General features: G+C 34.4%; 3 protein-coding genes and 1 pseudogene across 8 annotated transcripts; 2 read left to right on the top strand and 2 right to left on the bottom strand.

Moving 5' to 3' along the window:
• Positions 1 to 743: 743 nt before the first annotated feature.
• Positions 744 to 4,818, bottom strand: LOC104732800 (TMV resistance protein N-like). Of its 4 annotated transcripts, none has more exons than XM_087477471.1 (6): positions 4,546 to 4,816; positions 3,910 to 4,433; positions 2,726 to 3,815; positions 2,338 to 2,640; positions 1,157 to 2,248; positions 744 to 1,078 (listed from the first exon to the last, which is right to left on the bottom strand). In XM_087477471.1, the coding sequence occupies exons 2-6, from the start codon at positions 4,374 to 4,376 to the stop codon at positions 962 to 964; spliced, it is 3,069 nt and encodes a 1,022-aa protein (XP_087333597.1). In that variant the 5' UTR covers positions 4,377 to 4,433; positions 4,546 to 4,816; the 3' UTR covers positions 744 to 961. The 4 variants fall into 4 exon arrangements, with proteins under 4 accessions (XP_087333597.1, XP_087333599.1, XP_087333600.1 ...); XM_087477473.1 differs by having other exon boundaries at positions 1,216 to 2,248; XM_087477474.1 differs by having other exon boundaries at positions 1,216 to 2,248; positions 3,910 to 4,818.
• LOC104732802 (disease resistance protein CHL1 pseudogene) lies at positions 4,640 to 6,590 on the top strand (annotated as a pseudogene). Its single transcript, XR_015573771.1, has 2 exons — positions 4,640 to 4,727; positions 5,276 to 6,590. The product of XR_015573771.1 is annotated as a disease resistance protein CHL1 pseudogene (transcript).
• A 963-nt stretch (positions 6,591 to 7,553) lies between these two features.
• On the top strand, positions 7,554 to 10,007 carry LOC104732799 (CASP-like protein 4A1). 2 transcript variants are annotated; one of them, XM_010452381.3, is made up of 3 exons: positions 7,554 to 8,277; positions 8,917 to 9,052; positions 9,559 to 10,007. In XM_010452381.3, exons 1-3 carry the CDS (start codon positions 7,760 to 7,762, stop codon positions 9,751 to 9,753), a joined length of 849 nt encoding a protein of 282 aa, XP_010450683.1. In that variant the 5' UTR covers positions 7,554 to 7,759; the 3' UTR covers positions 9,754 to 10,007. The 2 variants fall into 2 exon arrangements, with proteins under 2 accessions (XP_010450683.1, XP_087336051.1); XM_087479925.1 differs by having other exon boundaries at positions 7,584 to 8,277; positions 9,478 to 10,007.
• Positions 10,008 to 10,316: 309 nt separating this feature from the next.
• On the bottom strand, positions 10,317 to 13,467 carry LOC104732798 (RNA exonuclease 4-like). The gene is made up of 6 exons (XM_010452380.3): positions 13,321 to 13,467; positions 12,910 to 13,061; positions 12,682 to 12,812; positions 11,904 to 12,331; positions 11,669 to 11,749; positions 10,317 to 10,805 (listed from the first exon to the last, which is right to left on the bottom strand). The coding sequence occupies exons 1-6, from the start codon at positions 13,359 to 13,361 to the stop codon at positions 10,565 to 10,567; spliced, it is 1,074 nt and encodes a 357-aa protein (XP_010450682.3). The 5' UTR covers positions 13,362 to 13,467; the 3' UTR covers positions 10,317 to 10,564.
• Positions 13,468 to 17,266: the final 3,799 nt, after the last annotated feature.

The following is a 17,266-nucleotide window of genomic DNA, read 5'->3' as shown; positions in this document are numbered from 1 at the left end:
TCTAGGAATCTGGTTTCCGGCTATAATGGTGGAATTGGATGAACGTCTAATTTGATGAAGGTTCGTGAAATTGGATGTAATGGTCGAATTGGATGAACGTCTTAATTGGATGAACCCTAAATCCGATTTCCAATTAGAAGGTTTCTATGAATCGGGTCAAGATTAGAGTGGCGAGTTTGATTGCTTTCCTTTTTTCTATTTTTACTCTTTTGAGTCTTAATTGGAAATTTGGATTTAGGGTTTAGGAACATTGTACACAAAAATTTGTCAACCAACAGTTAGAGATGGTTTCTCCTGATTGTTATGAAAGAGATGGTTACAATAAGACTGATTCATATGTATAGCAAAAATAGGAAATGCGTACTGAGAAATCAGAAATAGACAAAGATTGAATTTTTAGTTATGTATCTGTGGATAATGATTGAAGTTTGAGTCTATTAGCTGAGTATAGTAGATTAACAAGTAATTAACAAATGCTTCTGTGTGTTTTTTTTTTGCAGTTTTACATATTACTCAAACATAGAAATCAAGACGTAGTGATAATAGCTTCACCCTCTAAACCACATTGACTCTCAAGGAGGTAACTGTTTTCAACTCTCTTTTTTCTCTTCCATTCTTGGTAGTTTGCTTGCTATCAGAAAAATCTCGACTTGTTAGAAAAATAGATGGTTGAGTAGACTGCTCTTATGAAAAGTTAGTAACATAGTTTGAACACATATCTGATAAATCTTGAGAGAAGCTAGTGTTACTAATATCTGTAAACTTTGTTTATTGAGAACTTCTTGTGTTACATTTCGGTTATAAACACCTCTACATGGTCCTTCAGGCATATCTAGCTTGACATGGGTATCAATATGGTGAAAAATCTCTTCATACAGATATTTTACAAACTCATAAACCTAGCTGTTCCCACGGGATCAAATTGAAAAGAACAATAATAAAGAGTGGCGTGTAGGAATGACTAGAGATGTGAGCAACATAGGTACTTGGGTAGGCGACTCTTTCTGGATTGGTGTTCGTGTTCATAACTCGGCATCTCAGTTTCTTGGAAACCGGCAATCTGCGGTCGTGATGGTACCTAAAAAAGGAGGAAGGTTACAGACTAAATAAACCATAGTAGAGAGAATGAGAGACGGGTCAAGACTAAAATATTCACCTCTTTATTTAGTCTCCCTTTAAAATGTTCTAAAGCATCAGCGTCAAGAGAATCACAACCCTCTGCATCGAGAAACTGAAGGCTCGGTGGAAGTTCTTCCAGTGATTTTAGTTTCTTGCAGTTATTGAGGCAGATGGTTACCAATGAGGTAAGATCTCTGATGCTTGCTGGCAGTGTCTTAAAGTCATGGCTGCTCAGATCTAAATATGTCAACTTCGTGAAGTGACTAAGCTGATCGGACAGTGACATCACATTCTTGCAGTTGTCAAGGCAAAGCTCAAGCAAACAGTATATGCCCGGATCTTGACTTGCATCAGAGGGTTTCACCAATGATCTAAGGCTCCTACAGTTGGAAAGAGTGAGTGACTGCACCTGCGTTAGCTCGGGCAATTCCTTAAGCTTGCTGCAGTTTCGAAGACAGAGAGTTTTCAACCGGGAAAGTTTATTCATATCTTCTGGTAACCTCTCAAAATCATTTCCGCTGAAGTCCAATCTTTCTAAGAAATCAAAGTGACCAATCCCATCTGACAGCTTTTGCATATTTAAGTTGACTAGCTTTAGCTCTTCCAGGCCAGGTATATATGGAAAACTGTGAAAGGTGGTGACAGGTTGCCTGTTCTCTTTGTAGCTGAACCTCCTGATATTGAGCGAAGTAGACTTGTTGAACACGGAGGTGAGTCGAGGAGCTTGGTGGACACTTACTGTCTTTGTACCATGGATCTTTTGCTCAGAACTAAAGGAGAAGTATTCAGCATATCCTTCACAATCTGCAAAAACACGAAATTTTATGTCTCCCGTGATCGATATATTCATAAGTTGCATTTCCACTCTTCCAATTGGGAACTCCAGTGTAATACGTTGCATCTGAGACACATTCCCTATAACAACACCCAAGGGACTCTTAGGTCCACCGTAGTATGATAGATTAAGCCTGCCTAGGGTAGACTTTTCTCCAATTGACTCTGGAATTCCTTTTAATCTCTTGCATTGTTCTAGCATCAACTCGTCAAGGCTCTGGTACATTGAAAGATCTGGAAGTTGCTTGAGATACTTAGATCCCGTCACATCCAGTTTCTTCAAATTACTGAACCTCTGAGGAACGTAAAACAAAGAATAGTTGGATTTTGCACATTGCTATAGCAAAAACATTAACACATGGTCAAAATCATAGGCAAGGTTACCAGTGCTCCACTCCAAAGTGTTTCTAGGTTGCTGTGACGCAGATTGAGTTCCACAAGACCAAATGTATTAAAGTTGAGAGGCAATGTGCTCAATGGAAATGCATCCCAGTGGAGTAAACTACAGTTCATGGAAGGGTAATGATCGCCAGGAATCACCTGCAGCCTCGATTCTCCGTTGTCAACATGCTTGTAGACCTTGACAAACCTAAGTTTATACATTTTACCAAAAACACCGGTCTCCATCGAAAATGCACTTGTCATTTCACATGTGTGTAGGGAGATGCTTTCAGTTTGGCCCATTCCCTGGTGATAGAAACTAGTTAAGTCAGCTGGCGTAAATAGAAACATAAACACATTAGCAGGATGACAAGACTAAGTAGATACTTACTTCTCGGTAATCGAGTGTGTCATGAATTTTCTTCGGATCCCCGATGAATTTTCCACTGTCAAGCATAATTTCCCTTCCCATCTGTTCAACCAACTTATGCAGGATTACATATCCATTACTTGTTATATCAATGAGAGATTTCTCTGCTAAAACTCTCATCCACAAGTTACTTTCAAGTGTGCTAATAGCAAGTAGTGAAGTGACTCGCCTGAAAGTGTCTCCATTAAAGAGACATGCAACATGAAGAAAAGCATTCTGATGTGCTTTTGCTAAGCCTTCGTAGCTAATTTTCAAGATTTCCGTTATATTCTCGTCAGGAGTACATTCAAGTCCACATACTGCTTCTTCCCATTCCTCAGGAGAGTTGGCTCTTCCACGGAGAAATAAGGCATACGCTTGAATTGCGGAAGGAAGCCCGTGAGCAAGCCGAGCTGCTCGGATTGAGAGATGCTCAAAGTCAACAGAAGCAGGACTACCTCCTTCAAAAGCAATCTGTTTAAAAATCTGCAGGGAATCCATATCGTCCAGACACTTAACCTCATAAATGGCTTTTACTCCACAACTATTGAGCAAGCCCCTGTCTCGGGTGGTTATGATGATTCGGCTCCCATGACCAAACCATCGTGTCTCTTTTGCCAGAGCATGGATCTGCACCAAATTATCCACACCATCTAGCACAAGAAGAACCTTGTGGTTCCCCAGTCTTGCCGCTATGACCTCGCGACCAGCTTCCACGCTCCACGGCGTAATATCATCACCAAGGGTATTGTAGAGAAGTTTGTTTTGCAAATGCAGTAGATCAAGGTCTTTATAGATACCCTTGATGTCTTCTGTAAAATACCTGGTTGTAAAATGAGATGAGAGCTGGTCATAGAGACACTTGGCGATGGTGGTTTTGCCAATGCCTCCCATTCCCCATATTCCAATCATACGAACCTCATCATTATTGGAGTCCATATCCAAGAGAGACTTGAGTTCTTGCAAGTGAGTATCTACCCTAACAATATTTCTGAAGTCTATCTTTTGCATCATCGCCTTGCGCTTTGAAATATCTTCGACAATTTTTCGAACCATAGTTGCCTCATCAATGCTGAAATCGAAAAAGAACACAAGTATAATTAACTTTCTCCGTAGCTGGTTATGCATACTATAAAATTCAGGTTTCTTTGAGGAAACATACATACCACTGTCCAGATGCCACGCCTGAAAGATCGGCTATCATTTTAAGAGCTTCTCTCCACTTGGGAACCTTATCTACCATTTGTGGATCACGTTCGTACCCTTCTAGATCGAAACTTCCTTGCTGGTGCCTCACGTCAGAGGGGTCTACTCTATAGAAGACGGGAAAGACACCAATTCTTCCTTCCACCTGAAGCTTCATTATCATTTGGAGCTCCATTAAGCACCACCTGGAAGTAGGGTAGTTCTCTGAGAGAACCACGACAACGAAATCCGAACCTTCAATTCCTCTGTGGAGTTCTTCAGAAATGTGGTCGCCTAGCTCAAGCCTTTTGTCGTCTTTGAAGGTAGCAATTCCTCTGCTAGCAAGAGCTGCGTACAAATGGCTGACGATAGAATGTCGAGTGTCTTCCCCTCGGAAACTGAGGAAGACATCATAGTTGGATGCACGAGATGCGGATGAGGAAGCCATGGTCGGAAAAACTTGGTTTAGAAGAGGCTCAAAATCTTTTCTTTAAGTTTCGATGCTCTGTTTCAACACATCAAAGGGATTTCAAACGAAAAGAAAAAAGCAAGACTTGTTTAAACACATATTTAGTTTCAGAGTGTTTAGAAAAAAAGATTATAGTTCTCTCTCTTACCGTTCGAGTCTGGACGAAGGTAGGTGATGGAGATGGCTACAGTAGAATTAGGACCCTTGAACTCACTTTACTTAATGGATTGCAGAGCACTTGATGGGAAGATACAGAAGAAGAAGCTGCGATGAAGTCTCTTTCCATTATCCTTGCTTTTGATTTCCCTTTGGCCAGGTCTTCACTTTCAGGTAATCTAGAATTTTTTATCTATCAAGCTAGTGGATCGTGTCTTGGAGCGGTGAGTCTTTGTTTTTGTTATGTCTTTTTATCCCGGAGTATGTATCAGTTCGGCCAAAAATATATAAAGAACCAAATGCCACTTTTTATGCTGTCAGTTTGATAGAAAATTATTTAAAACTTTGGAAACAATCACTGTTTTGTTTTATTTGAATATTTCTAAGTAAAGTTTTTGTCTTTCTTTGACTTGTTTGTTTCGCACTAGTAGTGTTTAGTGTTTTTTAAGTGGTCTGTTTGGTTGTAAAGTTGTTTCACAACTGTAGTTTTTAATTGGTATTGAGTCCGGGAGTTAGTATTCATACCAGCAGCATTAGTTTTTCTTCTTTGTTGTTGTTGGAACTTGGAACCAAAACCAAATGTCTTCTTCTTCATCTTCTACATCTTTTTTATTGCTTGGAAGGGAGGTGGATGTCTTCCTGAGTTTCTGCTGCCAGACTAGGCATGGATATTTTCAAAACATTTTGATTACATATGGCATTAAAACTTTTTTATCCTACAGATGCTTGGAGACGAGATTCGGACCAATTAGTCAACGGACAGTCAAGGCTTTGGAAGAGGCGAGAGTCGCGGTCGTTATGACGTCTGGGACGAAACCTTGTACCATCGGGTTCCTAGAAGAGCTCATAGTAATACTCGAATTCCAAGAAAAAGGTTCACTCATTGTCATACCCATTTTTTTACGGATAACTCTTTTAATGCGGAGGAAATATGCCAACAATATCCGGAGAAGGCTCCAAGTTGGAGAACTGCACTTACCAAATTGACCAACATTGCAGCCGAGTATCAGTTTTCTCAGAATCCTGCAGGTATGGGGCTGTTAGATTGGTTCAAAAAAATTGCTCATGACATATCTCTTGTCTCTCTCTACTCCACATCAAACGGTTTAGATGGCCTTGTTGCAATGGATCGTCACATGAAAGTGGTTTATGACTTGTTGGATTTAGAAGTTGACAAAGAGGTTCGTACCATTGGCATTTGGGGTAGTGGTGGTGTTGGGAAGACAACACTTGCAAGGTACATTTATGCCGAGATCTTTGTCAGATTTCAGACATGTGTTTTCCTAGATAATGTTGAAAACATTGAAGACAAGATTCTTAAGTTCGAAGGGGAAGAAGTTCCAACGGTAGTAACGAGTTCAGATAACGACTGGCTTGAAATTACCGAAGCAAGGCGTAAACATCAGAAAGTTCTCCTTGTCGCTGATGATGTGACCAAAATCGAACAAGGGAAGTGGATCATTGAATACGCTAACTGGTTTGCTCCAGGAAGCAGAGCCATTCTTATTAGCCAGAACAAGAATATGCTTGCTGACGCCGGAGTGAAGCATGTGTATGAAGTCAGATCTTTAAGATATGATGAAGCTCTTCAACTCTTCTCTCAATTTGCTTTCAATCAGCCTTATCCACCTTCTGATTTCGAACAGCTTGCAGTTCGTGCTGTCCATCTCGCAGGCTTTCTTCCTTTGGCCCTTAGACTGCTAGGGTCGTTTTTAGCTGGTAAAGGTCGAGAAAACTGGTTAGCTGCACTGCTCAAACTCAAGGCAAAGCTAGGTGGAAATATAATGGAAGTGTGGAAACTTATGGAACCATCAGGAGATAGAGGTCAAGAGGAGTGGGAACCTGCAGCAGACATAATTGAAGGGAACGAATCATCAGAAGACGAGACATAGTAGCAGTGCAGTTACGAAGAGTCACTTGAACCATTTCCCTTTCATCTGTTTTGTTTCTTTGACGATTATATGAGTGTGAAGCTTGCAAACATTGGTATTCAATACCTTCTGTTGTTACTATTAGTAGATTATAATTTTCAGCACAGAGAATCACTGAAACAGAGTTGAAAACAGAGAAAATCTATTGTGCAGGACTCAGAGCTTAGCCACACATGATCAAGTGTCAAGATAGTAAAACAGCTCGATTTTTTTTCAATCATTAACGCGTCTGCTAATTAATTTATCCATAAAAGGATTGAGCTATAAGGTTGAATCTAGCTTGAATCAAGATAGAATTGTATCCTCTCAAAATAAATTTGCAAAAACAAACTGCATACACACAATTCTAAGTATTTTGAGAGGGACATAGTTTTACAGAAGAACAACCTGCAGAAACAATACCATAATACCAACTGTAGAAACAATCTTGAGAATAACTTTTTAAGCTAGCCACAGTTAAGAAAAAGCATATACAATCTTGTTCATATACTCACCTATAACTCCATACCTATAACTCCATCTTTGATGGGTGTAATTTGGTAACTTTTTATTCGTCAAAACAGAGGATGTTGTTAGATAATTGTCATGCGTTATGCAAAATCCCATAGAAATAAAGTAAACATGTATGAAAACGCAAGAAACGACTAAACAATGGGTATAGTATTTCGAAAATAATAGACAAGATTGGTTGAATTAAGATATAACAACAACAACAACAACACACAATACATAAGATTCTTACAGCTACCAAATTAAAGAGATGTTCCTAAACAAAAAGTAGATAAGGTAAATATCGCATGGTGATTTTTTTTTTTTGTTAATCGGCTTTGTGAAAAAAAAAGATGATGAAGAAGAATGAATTGGAGATATATTAGGCATATTGGTCGATAGCTAGGGTTAGATACGATTTCCATATTTTATTTTTTCATATTTACATATTTTCCAATTAGATACGATTTCCATATTTAAACCGGGTAAGAGAGAATGAACATATAAACCGTAAATAACCAAGCCCAATTGGACAATTATAATTAGTTTATATTTAAACAATAGTTTAGGGTTAAAAGACAAAGAAAAGAATAAAGCTAAGTCCCTTTCTGTAAACACCTGTATTTTAAAGTCACTCACTCTCTCGTCTTCTTCCCCAATTGATTCCCCCATTGACCAGAAGAGAGCAGAGACAGTTGCAAGAGCTTACTTCATCACTTCCGCTGTCAGACAAAATTAAAAAATAATTTATTTATTTAATAACAAACCCACAAAATATCTACGAAAATGGACGAAGAAGAGAAGAAGAAGAAGAAGAAGAAGCAACAACAACAACACAAGTCTTCTCAATCTACAAAACCTCCGGTTCAATCTCGTTCACCACTCAACCTCGTAGAGATGTCTTCAAGATCATCGCTTCACTCATTACCACAAACAACGGTTGACTCACCTCCTGATTCGCCCACCGTGTCTTCAATCCCCGATAGCCATGGATCTTCGCCTCACACGATTGTTCCCACTCCTTCCTTAGCTTCCGTCGCGACTAAGACAGAGACTCCTTTTATGGTTACGAACGGAGATCTCGTTGAGGATGACCTGAAGATTGGTGAGAGTAGGAGACAGCTGAGGCCGCCGCCGAGCTTCTCTACTCCGCGTGAATCGAAATGGGCGAGTTTGATTAGGAAAGCTTTGCTTGGGTTTAGGGTTACTGCTTTTGTTTCGTGTCTCGTTTCGTTTTCAGTTATGGTTGCTGATAGAGATAAAGGATGGGCTCGTGATTCTTTCTACAACTACAAAGAGTTCAGGTTAAAAAGTTTCAAACTTTTTAGTATCTGAAGATGTTTTCAAGGAGCACTAGCTTTTAAATAGTTACCTAGCTCCTAAGACTAAGTTTAGATTTGGTTCTGTGAAATTTGAAATTGCTAATAAAGTTTTCCAAGGTTTGATTTTTATCGGAGTGTCAAGTATATTTGGCTAGATGACTCTGAGTTGGTTTAGTCACTAAGTGTCAAGTATATTTGGCTTGATTAGCCATTGATGTCCATGTCCTAGATTGTGATATGTTATTAGTACCTTTAAATCTAAGTTTAGGTTTGGTTCTCGTCTGAGCTCAATATGTTTCTTGCTAGATGAATTTGCTCTCACTGGTCAAATTACTGTGTGAAATTTGAAGTTGCTGACGAGACTAAGTTTAGGTTTTGATTTTTATTTGAGGTCAAAAATATTTGGCTAGATTATTCTGATTTGGTTTGCTCTGTTTGAAATTTTGAAGCTTTCTGATGAAATTAGCCACGTAAGTCGTTTAGAGCTAATGTGGTTATCTAATGACTTGGTCTAGTTATAACAGTTTCTCTTTGCTTTACCTTTAAAACTGCTAAACTTTCCTGTAAATGTTTCCTAGAGTTGATTTATTCTTGTGTGTTTTTCTGCATTTTTGGTTGCAGGTTCTGTTTGGCTGCGAATGTGATTGGTTTTGTCTACTCAGGTTTTATGATATGTGATCTTGTATTCCTGTTATCTACTAGCATCCGGAGATCCCGACATAACCTGCGGCATTTCTTGGAATTTGGTCTTGATCAAGTATGTTCCTTTCTGCCTCTCTTTGTTTGGAAAACTCTGTACTTGTAATCAATCAAATGCTTAGCCAATGTCTGAAACTTGATGCTATAGAACTAGCGAGAAGGTGAGACTGGATTTTTTTATTAGTAAGTCTCATTGGTCTTTTCTGAATACTGATAGACTTCATCCTTGTCAATTATCTTATGGGTTACCTAACCTTACCTTTTACCTTTCTTAAGAACTTTACCAAAGACACTGTGTTATTTGAAAGAATGAAACACCTCAAGATGCTTGAAGTCTTAAAGTATATAACCAAAGATATAATTAGTTTCATCATGTGAACTAATCTTATCTGATTCATGTGCATACTTCAGTATTTGTCTCTGTTTAGTGACATATCATTGATGTTACCGCTCTAGTGATCCATTAAAGTTTATTTCGTCCAGGCTTATAATCCCTTGAATTTGAACTCAACTCTATTCCCGTTACATTCTTAAGAGTTTAAAGTGATATTTCGATGATGCCAGATGCTAGCATATCTTCTTGCATCGGCTTCAACTTCAGCTTCGATCCGTGTAGACGATTGGCAATCAAACTGGGGAGCAGACAAGTTCCCAGACTTAGCTAGAGCATCTGTCGCACTGTCTTACGTCTCCTTTGTCGCATTCGCCTTCTGCTCCTTGGCCTCCGGTTATGCTCTCTGTGCACTCCGGTCCATCTAAACTAAAAAAAAGCGCAAGCTCGAGAGAAAGATTCTCATTTCCTTGACTCTTGAAACTATATCCTTGACCCTAAACTCTCTAAAGTCTAAACGATGTGGAGTGTCCAGTTTCTGATTTTTAAAAGAAACTTTTAAATTTTATGGTGGACTGGACGATATTCCATCTTGTAAAAGATGGTGTGGATGCTCGTTTACATCACTTATATAGTTATCATAGATCTAAGAAAAGCAATATGATGACATCTTCTCATTGAATTTTTGATTTAGTGCGAACACAATTTGTCGTTAGATGCTTACATTTAAGATAAATAAACCAAGCATGAGTGAATATGTAACTGAATACATGTAATAACGATGATACAAGAATGCAAACTTTGATGATTTTGCAGTCTTGCATCTAGTGTTACCTAAATATTTATCGCAAACCTCTGATGTAAAAGTATGTGGCAAAACAATTTGACTGTCAAAAAAAAAAAAAAAATTTGGCAACTAATCTCAAAGTAAAAAGGTTAATGTTAAGCTACATAATTATTTTATATGAAAATGAGGAGTAGTGCCAACTAATCTCAAAAGTATGTACTACTTTAAGATTAAACCACCAAGATATAAAGTGACCAAACACATATTGACATATAGGAAACAAAGAAGTTTACCAATTAGTATTACTTTAAAAAGGCGTACAAATGCGATCATTTCTATCTCATTAATTACCAACATAATCACTAATCAAGACCATTTTTATTCGATTTTGTATATCCTTGCATCCATTTTATTTTCGTAGATGATCAAGCACCATAAATAACTTTAATGCTTCAAGAAACCGAGTCCAAGCACCAGCAGTAGTAGTCTGAACGTGAAAGATCGAGCAATTCCTCCGGAGACATCCTCTCTAGCTCATTCTGCCTCCACGCCCCATAGTTGTTGCGGTTCTGCGGGTCCGAGGCTAGTGGATAAGCCTCGATCCTGTGTTTCTGATACCGCATTCTTGTGTATAGCCTCATGGTCGCGACGCAATCCTCATAAGGATCTTGTATACCCACATGAATATCATACCTTTACAAGGTCAAGTAAGATGAAAATTACTATTAAAGGTAATTATTTCAGATCTTAAAAATTTTAACTATAAAGGAAAAACCAAACCTCTATGCCCTGAAAATTTAATATAAATCATAAATCTTTAATATTAACCATTAAAACCTAGCCAAAATAGTGTATTTCATTAGTTTTTATATAAAAATCAGCTATTATTTACAAAAGTAATAAACTAATTTTTTTTTTGAATGAATGTAAAATTTATTCATAAAAAAAGTTTGTTTACATCAAGTGCAACAGTTCTGAGAATATAGTTCAGATTTCAAGTTCATGGACTTCTTTAGGAAAAATTAAATAAACTAGACTTTTCAGTTTTGGTTATAAAAGTAAGGATAAACTTTTGGTTATGCATGAATCAATGATATAAAATATGAGGTAGAGAGTAGAGACAGATAAATCAAACTTTGATATGGACGAGATATTCCTAAGATTATCATCGCTTGATTTTATTCGAATTTTTAAGAAACTTTTTAAGCTATACGCATGTCGTATACGTCGATCACAAACACTTATAATGATGTCAAAAGTATCCATCGGATACCTCCTTTACGAGCTTAGTAGCTCGTAGTTGTTGCGTCCGAATATCATCACATACGAGGTTTTTTATTATTATTTACAAACAAATATATTTATGCATTCATGGTTTAGTAGATATACTATATTTCTTCAAGTTGAATCATTAATTTAAGATAATCATGGAATATTGGAAAGTCGAATTATTCGATATGATCAATTAGTACTCCTTTTCAGTAATTTATAATATCATATGGAGATGGAGAATGCTAACTTGCTAACTATGGAAATTACAAACACAAAAAACTTACCCGAGATAGGCTTGCGTTAAGTACTTGAGAGAGTTGCTTAGCTTGCTTGATTTCATCAATGGAGGGTATTCCGCAGTATCTCTACGAAAAAAAAAAAGACATTATATACTCTAATATATTCATATGAATTCATATAAAATATATAGTGGTAAGTTTAATTCATATAAAATATATAGTGGTAAGTTTTTCTATCATGAAAGACATATATGTGTCTAGCAAAAGTATTTTTATTTACCTTATCATGGAAGAGGAATATTCAAGTTGAAGAGAGTCAAGATGGTTATCAAGTCCATGTCCGACTAGAATCCTTGCTTTCCCATTTCTTGGACGAATCTTCCACATTGGTTCTCCATTACATAGAAACTCTTGAATCTTTCTCTGTGCGTGCTTCAATGGCATTGCATCCCTAAGATTCTCAGGTCTTATCCCTGTTGTCTGATACCTATAATTCGTTACGGGCATCGTTGGCTTCACGTAAGTGTGGAACACAACGTTTTCACTCTCATCCGTAATACAAACCCTTGCACATAGGTCAAGCGATCCGTCACTACCTCCTCCAACCATCTTGCATGAGAGAGCGACCACACGAGGTGACCTCGAAGAAGTGTAGTCGATTATAGCGTTGTCTCTTAGGCCTAAAGCCGCCATACGAGTTGTTAATCCCTAATATATCGGAAGAATATTAGTTTTACCGTCTGCATGCATGTACGTTTAATATTAATGCGTTTTTCTTAAACAAGACCATATATATATTAGTAATTTTGTAAAGATGTTGTTATTTTTTTTTGAACAAAGATATTGTTTTCTTTCGGTATATTTTAGATGCAGAAGTTAGATATAAACTAAAGATAAAAGTTCCATCAAAATACTATAAATTGAAAATTAAATACCATATTTTTTAAAAAAAAATTGTTATAAATTATTCTATCACATGGAAGAATAAACATAAACACAAATTTGTTTTCAGGTTTGAAAGAATTAAGACATGTATTTTATGGGAAGATTATAATTACTGAATTAACGTTTGAGAACTGGCATCTCTCTTGATGGATCCTACGAGCGTTGGGGCTTTCGAGGATCGTAAGACAGAATCTGCAGCCACGGATGCTGAAAATGTTCTTACAGTCTGGTTTCGGCAATGGCCCTATACATACAATATAATCCAAAATGTAATGTGAAAAAGGAAATTAAATACGATGTTATAATTAAATTAGACGCTCAATACGTTTCTTATGATATACCAATGAGATGTTCACGGAGGGAGTCAAAAGACCGGCAATGCTTGTTACAAATGCCACAAATAGGTTCATGAACCGAATGATAAGAGATCCTCATGTGTTCCACTAAGTGTTCCTTCTTGTTGAATTGCCTATAACACCCTCCACACTTGTTCCTGTATGTATATATCCAATCATAAATGATTTCATTATTAGAATTAATCTTAGGTAAAATTTCTAACTAAATAAGTTGATTTCAAATTTTACTAGCTAGTTAACATTATGAATTGTTCATGTTCCAAAGAGCCCTTTGCATACATGCACATATTCTCATTGGATATTGGTGGTACGTAACGAAACGCACGTTACGTAGACAAGTGGTGACATAATTATATTGAAATTAAGAAACAAGAATTTACACTAATTTATATATACCTTAGGGTTTCTGAGGACTCCATTGACAATCTATAGTCCATTACAAAAAACAACAAGCTCCAACTTTTCGAGTGAGAATTTGAATAGATAGGTTGTGTTCTTTGTTATTTGTTTTTTTTTTTAATGTCGATCTGTGTGTGGAGATCTGATAATATATATATGAGAATACATGTGCTTATATAGGCAAATCATGGGAATAAAAGAACCAAAAAAATAAAGGCGAAGTTAGATGATTCATTGATTCCCTAACTATTCTGACAGACATACTTCTTTTTGAGGTTTTGTATAAGAGTTATGAAAAAAAAAAAAGTGAAAGAGGAGATGCCTTTCTGTTGTGGTTTCAGTCTAATGTTGTATATGAGATTAATCAGAGATGAAGACAGTTTCTTATTAAGCTTTGTTGGACATTGACTTTGTTTTCGGTCTGAAGGCATGAGTTTGATATCTTATTGTATAAAGTTGAATGCTTAATTTTATAATAATAACTAGGAACCTTTTTTTGTCACAAAATAAAAACTAAAAAATTGTTATTACATATATACAAATTACAAACACCAGATGTAGTATATACTAAAAATAAAAATTATACTAAATAAAAGTAGGAGCTATAAGCTCTTAAGACTGTCCACATATAATTTAAAACAAGCTATCAGAATTCGACACGTCACTCATTAACATTTTATACAATTTCCAGAATTTTCTATATTAAGAATTATTTTAAACAACCTATCATGATTTGACATGTCATTCATTAACATCTTTTAATTTTCCAGATTTTTTTAGAAAAAGGAAAATTTTAAATTTATAGAAATAAAAGAACTATGTACAATATCCCACATCGGGTAGAAAATCTTTAGACAATGGTTCAGAACCAGTATAAATAAGATTGATATGCTTCCAACAACGAATGAGCAGGAAAACTTGATTTATCAGGCATCCAAGTTTAAAAGTTTTATTCGGTTTGATCCGGTTTTTTATTTGATCAAATTAAAACTTTAAAAAGTTTCAAAAAAATATTATAATATTTAAAATTTTTAAAAGTTTAAATATTATAAATATTGAAATTTTAAAAGTTCTTAGCTTTTAAAAAGTTTTTAAATATTATAATTTTTAAATTTTAAAAGTTTAAAATATTATAAATATTGAAACTTCTAAAAGTCTTAGCTTTTAAAAGGTTTCAAAATATTATAGTTTTTAAATTTTAATAATCTTATCATTTAAAAGGTTTTTAAAAAATTATAATTTAAAAATTTTAAAAGTTTAAAATATTATAAATATTGAAACTTTTAATAGGTTCAAATATTAAAAATATTTAAACTTCATTGAATTTTTTTAAATATTACAATTACTTAACCTCCATAGAAATTTTAAAATATTATATCTATACTAATAAAAAGTTGAAGCTATAAACTACTAAAGGTGTCCATATAGGATTTTAAAAAACCAATAAGAATTAGATATTTCACTAATAACATCTATACTAAATAAAAGTAGAAGCTATAAGCTCCTAAGGCTGTCCACCTAGGATTTAAAACATCCAATTGAAATTCGACATGCCACTAATTAACATTTTTTAAAATTTTTAGAATTTTCTATATTAAAATATTTTTTAAACGACAAATCGCGATCATACAACTCAATATTTAACATTTTTGAAATTATGTTAAATTTCTATATTAAAATACTTCTAAATAAGTGTATTTACAACATCCCAAATCGGCTAGAAAATTTTAGACAATGGCTGAGAACCATTATAAATAAGACTAATATGCTTCCAACTATGAATGAGCAGGAAGTTTGATTTATCAGGCGTCCAAATTTAAAAATTTAAAAAGTTTAAAATATTATAATTATTAAACTTTTAAAAAGTTCAAATATTATAAATATTTAAACTTTATAGGATGTTTAAAAATATTATAAATACCTTCATAGAAAGTTTAAAATATTATAAATATTTAAACTCTATAAGAAGTTTAAGTATTATTAATATTTAACTTTCAAAATATTAAAACATGTTTTTATGTACGACTTTTTAAATGATTTAATATTTTTTCTATAAAATTAAATTTTGGGTCAAAGGAAGAAGGATTGACATCACAAGATCTTGATTTGATGTTATTTGAGTTAAGTTTTGAGGTTTAAAGAAGAAGAATCGATGACAAGCACACTTGTTTTCTTAGCTATACATGTGTTCATATTACTTTCTCTACAAGTAATTTGCAATTTTGTAGTATTAAGGATTTTGGTTTGAAAAGTTTCAATACATGTGGATCTAAAACCGAGTAAGTATACAGGTGAAAGTATCAATAATTGGGTGCATGTAGTGACTAAGCTGGTCCGTAAAATTGCACAAATTTTATGACAAGAGACAATAATTTTGGTATTAGAGTTTGATGGGTTAACAAGTTGTGTGGTAGTCTAAGAGAAATGTTTTAAATGATTATTAAATGGAAGAATGTGAGGAAGCTAATGAGGAAGAGGAAGAAAAAGAGTATAATGAAGAACCGGATTATAAAAGTAACGCTGACATTTATCATGAAAATTTGACAATGAAAATGATATAGATGGTGGTGGTCAATTAAATATGAGAAAACATTAATTTATGATTATAAAAATGTTTTGTTTGTTTGATAGTCAAAGAAATGGTTTAGAATATGTTAGGTAAAAATTTTAACACAAGTAACTTTTATATTTTTTAAAATTAAAATTTTTACCAATCAATTGTAACTTAAAATTTTATATAAGCTAATATTTTATAACTGTCATCAATCATATATAATTTTTACCAAAATAAATCAAATAAATCCACTCGTAGCGTGGATTCAAAACCTAGTAATACTACAAAGTCATGCATATGCCCTTTAACTACCTTATTAGTAAGCTGGACCTAGCAACATGAATGAATCGAGATTCTTCACTAGGTACTATACCAGTGGCTCATATAATCATATCTAGTGGCAAAGCTATAAAATTTTGTTACATATAATATGAACGTTTGGCCTTAGAGATAATAATATAAATATATATATATATATATATATATATATATATATAAAAAAATCTGATATATCAATTCTTTACAACATACATATTTCGTTATTTCTATAAAACTATATAATTTTCTTGGTTGCCTAAAATTATGCACTTGTGTTGATGTAGTTTCATAAATTTTTTCCTTTTTTAAAAAAATAGGTAGACAAGTTGAATTCAGACACGTATGAAAATTTCAGAATTCAATCGTTTGAAGAGCATGCCAAAAAATTTGCATAAACATTAAACAATCTTTCTAATTTAACGTAACGTTTATTCAAATTGAAATTTAATTTAACTAAAATTATACTAGTACAATACAATCTTACTATTCATGGATCATGCATATTCTGAAGACAATGGTTTGGTTGGTAATCTTTTTGGGTTTCGAGTTTTGTTCTTTTAGCGTTGACACTTTATTCTCAGAGTCATTGCTTTCATTTACGAAGTACTATCATAATTGCCATTATATATACTATTATCTTATATAATTTTCTAACATTCGAACTGTTTCAACATTCTTCTAGGAGAGGCACACTTGGGTTTTCACGTATCTTGGTCTTACAATCTAAGCAAAACTATCTTTTGACCGATATGTGGGCGCCAACTCAAGATTCTGTATATGCATTTTTTTTTTGTTTTTTCATTTCTGCTCCAAAAATATTCTAGTTTTTGTAACAAATTCCATTCAAAAAGAAAAAAATATTCATGAACACAATTTATATGAAAGAAAAGAAAGTAAATGGTCCACTATGGTATAACGCCAAGTATATGCACTCATAACTTTCTTACTCCTATGGTCAAACATAAACTTTGAACATAATTTACAAATAAAAAAAAGTGATTGTCTCTCAAAATAAATGAAATTTAAGATATATATACTAGTTTTTTTTTTATCTTGGGTAACATATAAGCG

This window comes from Camelina sativa, chromosome 12 (assembly GCF_030686135.1).
Source record: "Camelina sativa cultivar CO46 ecotype springtype chromosome 12, ASM3068613v1".
NCBI lineage: Eukaryota > Viridiplantae > Streptophyta > Magnoliopsida > Brassicales > Brassicaceae > Camelina > Camelina sativa.
This window is presented reverse-complemented; position numbering and strand designations above follow the sequence as displayed.